The sequence below is a fragment of the Hydra vulgaris genome, chromosome 15, assembly GCF_038396675.1.
Source record: "Hydra vulgaris chromosome 15, alternate assembly HydraT2T_AEP".
In the NCBI taxonomy this organism is placed as follows: domain Eukaryota; kingdom Metazoa; phylum Cnidaria; class Hydrozoa; order Anthoathecata; family Hydridae; genus Hydra; species Hydra vulgaris.
In genome coordinates this window covers 19,129,478-19,135,838 of record NC_088934.1, presented here as the reverse complement: position 1 = coordinate 19,135,838, position 6,361 = coordinate 19,129,478, and the positions used below count along the sequence as shown (strand labels likewise).

The window sequence follows — 6,361 nt, the reverse complement described above, 5'->3', positions numbered from 1 at the left end:
ATGTATGTATTTATGTATGTATGTATGTATGTATGTATGTATGTATGTATGTATGTATGTATGTATGTATGTATGTATGTATGTATGTATGTATGTATGTATGTATGTATGTATGTATGTATGTATGTATGTATGTATGTATGTATGTATGTATGTATGTATGTATGTATGTATGTATGTATGTATGTACTTCAATTTTTATTTGCACTTTGCTTTGCGTTTACGTAAGTAACACTGATTCAAAAAGTAAACTCAAGAAGGCAATCTTTTTACCTATAAAAGTTTTTATATAGAGAATGCTTTAATAAGTTTTTTTTTTTTAATAATGTTTTTTTAAACTATTTTTAATTCTTTTAGTTTCACTGTTTTAGATGCCATTTAAAACATTTCTAAAACAAAAAGCAAATAATTTTATTTCTTTCTTTAAACCAATCAATGACAAAATGTCGATGATTTGAAGTGCTTCTTACACAAAACTAATACAACAATAAAAGAAAGTTCAAATTATTGAGGTTTGAAAAACAAACTTGCCAGAAGAACTTGTTTAGTTTTCAATAAAACTTTAGGTTTTAAAAGTACATTTAAAATAATTGCGTAGTTAGTCAACTAAGCATTTGGCAAAGTTGCGTGCGTAATAGTTGAGTTCATTGTCGAGTTGGAAAAGTTCAAGTAGGGTCTTCAAATCTATAAATACAGCTTGAGTTTAGTAACGAATTCAAAAAATAAGCTGTTAAAGAAGGAGAAAGAAGGAACCGTGTAAGGCAGTTTATTACTTCAAATACAAATATTTTGAATATAGTACATGTAAATGTACTATAATAAAAAAAAACCTACATATTGTGTTAAGTATTATGACGCTCAAAATATAATTTTTATATCATATAAAATAAATATTGAGATATACAATGTTTGGTTTTGTTAAAATATTACATCAATATATTTTTCTCGTTGACGAATGAAAAAAGTTTTCTCTTTTTGTTTTGTTTTTGACATTATATGTAATAATATTCGATGTACTTTAGTGACCACCACACACGCGCGCGCACAAGCACACGCACAACAAAATTCATTTTATAATACGTTGAAGTTGTTGAAGTACAATGTATTCATATTTCAAACTGCTGCATTAAAAAATATTAAAATACGTTCCGTAATTCCGCAATTTATTTTAGATTAAAATTTAGAAAAGATTAATATTTTTTTTGTTGATGTGTTTTGTTGTTTGTACTTTAGATGCATTACGTTCCAAAAAATTTGAATGCACTTGTTGTGATAAATGATTAGCTTGAGTGTGCTTTTAAGCTTATAAAGTTTTTTCTTACTTTTTATTATTGTGGCCTGGTCATATTTTCTTACATTTTATTATTGTGGCCTGATCATATTTGGTTAACTCTAATATAACAGTCATGTGTAACAACAGATTTACCACGTATAGATTAAAGTGGATCAATGCCTTAAACATAATAAAACAGTTTATTTTGAAATTACTTGTTTTAGTGGTATTTATTCTTATTATTTTATTATAAATATAGTTTTTATTATGGATATATAACTAAATAGTTTTGTCTCATTGTGTGCTAGTCTCATTTTAATACTACATTTTAATACAATATTTTAATACATATAATCGAATTTAAAATAAATGAGTAGTTTTATAATTAATATAGCTGACATCTCAGTAAAAGTAATTTATTAAAAAAAAATTAATTTTGCAATAATTAGATTATATATTTCTATTAACAAACTAAATGAAAAACTTTATCAACAGCCATCTTCATTTAGGCAACTTGGTAATCTTATAAATGAATTGAAAATAAGAATAATTAATCATTTTAAGTATAACAATTTATGTTTTACAAACAATATATTTTTAAATTTATTTTGAAACACCTTCTACAGCAGTATCCTTTTATTTGTATGCGTTCTTCTCGACTATTTTTAACCTTTGTCACACTTTCTTTAAGTATTTTTTCTGAAGGCGTTTGTTTTAAAAAATAATTATCAGTACAAGGTATAAAAAAATTTGTTTCTACGTCTGTTTAATTGTTAATGCTTTATAGAGTACGCCCTGATATATTGCAAGCGGATCAAAACTAAGGATGATTACTTAATTAGTTTAAACGTAATCAATGTAAATCTCATTTACGCTAACTTAAAGTTTTTGTTGCCACAAGTTTTCTGTAAGTAACCAATCAGTAAATTAAGTGTCTAATGTTTAAATCTAATTTGCATCTTTTATTAAGCAGACAGGTAAAAAACCATTATTGCTTTCGCGTTGCTTATAAAGAGCTTATACAAACAGACAGCATGAACAGTGGAATAAAACCAACATTAACTGTTAATGTTTATTTATAAATTTAACAATTGCTGAAAAGTTAACAATTATTTATTTGTCGTCATGTTTCCGGCAGGTAATTGAAAATCGGTGCCTTATCGATACAAGTAATTACTTTGTGATAAACTTCTTTCTAAAACTTGGCATAACTCTTTATTAAAATGTATAATAAAAAATAAAATGCGGTGGCTACTTATTATAGAAAGTATTTTATCTGATGACCGTAAAATAATTTCTATGACAATTAAATGTATACCAATTATTGGTGACCAATCATTGATGCAAAATGTATTTTTTTGTGTGCGTGAAAACTGTGTGAAATTTAAAATTTGTGTATGAAATTTTATCAAAAAGATCTATTACACGAGAAACTATTACGCGAAAACTACCAACTCTTTTGATTGCTTCAGATATTGGCATTTAGACACGTTTTCTTTTTATTATTATTTTTTCGTTGTTGCTAAAATGTTTGCTTATCAGTTCATCACCACTTGACAATAAGGATATTAGAGCTGTCAAAATGCCAGAGATTACAGTGTGAATAACCCGTAAGCTAAACATTTTAAATGGCGCTAATGTTATTGATTTATCTTAGTAGAAGATCTTCTTGCAGTTGTGTTTATATTTTATAAATTTTTTATTTCCAAATAAAAGTATTTATTTTATTTTTGTTTTAATTTTATAAAATATTATATCTAGATATTAAATATAATACAATAACAGAACAGTCATGAAATCTCATTTCCTGTTACTAGTGTTAGGTAAGCTAAAAAATTTCTCTTGCATAGTTTAACGCGTATCATAATTAATTAACTTTTTCTTTCTCATTTTCATAAAAAATTCCTTTTATTTAGTTTCTTCTTATTCCACAAAAGCTGCTAATGATAAATGCGAAGATTTTAGCAAACACATAAGTTTTCACAACCCTACAGTTTTTTATGCTCCTCCATCACCGATTGGTTCGTGGACATCCTCAAGGTTTTAACATTTTTTTTTTTTTTGCTATTTTTATTTTTTATATTTTTTTCCAATTTTCATTTATTTGTTTTGTGTAGTTTTTGGTTACATGTAATGTTTAGTGTTCTAAATGTGATTTTTTTATTTTTTATATATTATATTATTTCATAATTTTTTACTGTATAATGTTCTAATTATGATCTTTTTTATATTAGTTGTGAAGTGATCCCCGGACCACGTTATATTCTTCGTAAATGGAACATACAAGAATCAGTTTTTTATGGAACTATTTTCCATTATTCAGACAGTTGGTGCACTCAGCCATTGTTTTCAGTACAAGTATCGGGCCCCTACAAAATACATGCGGCAACTGCGACTCCTCAAGCAAAAACTTCGCAGGCTTGTGAATTTAAATTTGAAAAAATATTTTATAAAACTGATAATGTAACTACATTACAAGAGACGTTAGAATTAATCAAACAAAAATGTATTGATGCTATTCCTGTTCTGACAATGGTAAAAGAAAGTGACAGCGAAAATATTACGTGGGACTTGTTTATAAATAAAAATATCAAAATTGAAAACGCCGCTATTACAAAAAAACATTGCAGATATTATTTTGGTCTCCACTCTAGCTCGTACAAAAAAATTAGAATGATTGGATTAAAAAAAGGTTTCAGTAACGAAAATGATGTGCTTTATTTTTCTGATATTCCCCCAAAGCATCATGAAAAGAGTAAAGATTATATAGGGTATGGATTTCAATATGGTCTTTTTAGAGTTCACAGACCTAATTGCCCTGTTTGTGAAGTAATTAATATTTCTGAAGAACAACCTGTTTTGCCGCCTTACGACCATTCCCAGGATTTTATAGGGGGATGGGTGTCGAGTGTGTGTGAAGCAGTAAACGACAATACATTCCAGACTCGATATTTTGAGTTTTATCCACCAAATGGTGACAATTTTGGGGATGTTTCCTTGCAAATCAATTTCTACTTAGATCAAAACTGCAAAGAAAAAAGATTAAGTATTAAAGCACGTGGTAAGGTTGATGAAATATCTCCGCATGAATCTGTTGACGGCATTTTAAAGCTTTCGCTAATTTTAAAATCAATGTTACTTACTGGTTACAATGGTCCAACTTTAGGAATTATGCGACAACCTGATAATCGATGTGGAGATTCTGAAAAATGGAAATACGGCTTTGAACAAGATGTTACCCAAACAAACGGGTGCAAAATGCTTGGATTAATTGTACCAAAAAGCTCAGACATGTTTATACGAGTTGTTAGTAGACAAGGCAAAAAAGAACTATACATCCAAGATAATGATGAAAAAGGAACATTTTTTACTGATTATTTAATTCCTTGTAATATTGCGTCTGCAAATATTTCTAAAATGACTACAAGTGAGCTTCCTACACCTCGAATAAACTTGATACCAGAAGCTCCAGATTTTGATATAATGGACCAGGATTTAGACAGTCCATCATCTAATGCATCTTCACATAGGTGCTCATTAGTTTTGTTGGTTTTGTTGAAAATGCTAATGCAGTTCTTTGATTAATAACAATAGTTATGACACGAGTTGGAAACCGTTTTTCACGGCTAATAATTAGGAGATTTATTGTTTTAGGGTAAATGTGTTTCACAAGACAAAGCGGCATCCGACTTTAAATCAACACGGTTGGATGCCGGCTGTAAAGTAGTTAGATGTTCATATTGAAAATAATGCTCTGGCTAAAATTGAAATATTTAAACATTTGGCGTAGCCTTTTCGTTTTCATTTTTTTATCATATATTTTTTAAATGTAAATATAATTTAAATTTTAACAATATAAGTTATTAAAATATAATTTTTCTAGAAATTATGTTTTATATTTTATATATATATATATATATATATGTATATATATATATATATATATATATATATATATATATATATATATATATATATATATATATATATATATATATATATATATATATATATATATATATATATATATATAATGGAGATTTTAAAGATATAATAAATAAACCGATGCAATATTTATTTAGAATAGCTAATCTTCTATTAAGAATTCTAACTCGTTCTTATGACATTTATAGTGGATGTTGTAAACATATAGGCCAAATAAAGATATTTAAAACAGACTAAAAGCGTTAGAAGTATTTAAATATAGCTCAAATATTTTTCTTATTGGTTTTATATTCAAAATTGATTTGATTCGATAAATATTTAAGAAACATCTCATTTTCAAAAACACAAGTTTGTAAACACACGTCATTAACGGCGCTAAAAATCATCGTTTAAGAATAATTTTCTAAGAACATAAATAATTGTACGTATATTTTAAGCCGTTAATACTGTCATGCTGAGCCAATGTCTCTTTAAAGATAACTGCATAAAAATTTGCAACTGTATTTATTTGTTTCTTACAATTCATCATTTTTCAAAATCAAAATATAGCTTGAGGGTAACAAAGTTAAATCGTTAAGAATTAAATGGTCTTTATCTAAAAAACTTAAATGACTTTGCCTATAAAACAATATCTGCAGTTTTCAAATAGCAGTTCTTGGCCAATGTGCGTGCTTTCATTTTCATTATTTTTGGCCCATAAGGTAAAGTGTAATGAGAGAATACAAAGAGAGAAGTTTAAAATCAAGAAATATTTATTTAAAAATATGTTAAAAACAGTTTTAAAATGTATTTAAAAATTTTTTTTGGAAGATGTTTCTCCTCTTGATATTTTTATTTTGCAAAACTTACGGTATTGCTTTTGAACGATTATTTTTATCAATATCAAAATAGCCATAGATTGAAATTTTAGCTGCTTTGCTCATTGTTGATTTATTTTATTTCTAAACCCTATTCCTCGAATATAGTTGAAAATTTGTATATGTATGTATGTATATATATATATATATATATATATATATATATATATATATATATATATATATATATATATATATATATATATATATATATATATATATATATATATATTAAAAAAAAATTTAAGTTTAGGGCCGATGCATCAATATCAGCATCAGAGCAACT

The 6,361-nt window shown here is 26.5% G+C and overlaps 1 protein-coding gene across 2 annotated transcripts; it reads left to right on the top strand.

The window, feature by feature from the left end:
• The first annotated feature begins 443 nt into the window (after positions 1-443).
• On the top strand, positions 444-5,159 carry LOC136092308 (protein APCDD1-like). 2 transcript variants are annotated; one of them, XM_065820232.1, is made up of 4 exons: positions 444-756; positions 3,035-3,096; positions 3,190-3,313; positions 3,508-5,159. In XM_065820232.1, the coding sequence occupies exons 2-4, from the start codon at positions 3,066-3,068 to the stop codon at positions 4,856-4,858; spliced, it is 1,506 nt and encodes a 501-aa protein (XP_065676304.1). In that variant the 5' UTR covers positions 444-756; positions 3,035-3,065; the 3' UTR covers positions 4,859-5,159. The 2 variants fall into 2 exon arrangements, with proteins under 2 accessions (XP_065676304.1, XP_065676305.1); XM_065820233.1 differs by lacking the exon at positions 444-756 and adding an exon at positions 2,784-2,883.
• Positions 5,160-6,361: the final 1,202 nt, after the last annotated feature.

Bases quoted from the DNA above. Each gene is read 5' to 3' on its own strand.
- LOC136092308 (XM_065820232.1), top strand. From the start codon at position 3,066: ATGAAATCTCATTTCCTGTTACTAGTGTTAG. The intron at 3,097-3,189 runs GTAAGCTAAAAA...CCTTTTATTTAG, and splicing joins TTTCCTGTTACTAGTGTTAG to TTTCTTCTTATTCCACAAAA. The intron at 3,314-3,507 runs GTTTTAACATTT...TTTTTATATTAG, and splicing joins GGTTCGTGGACATCCTCAAG to TTGTGAAGTGATCCCCGGAC.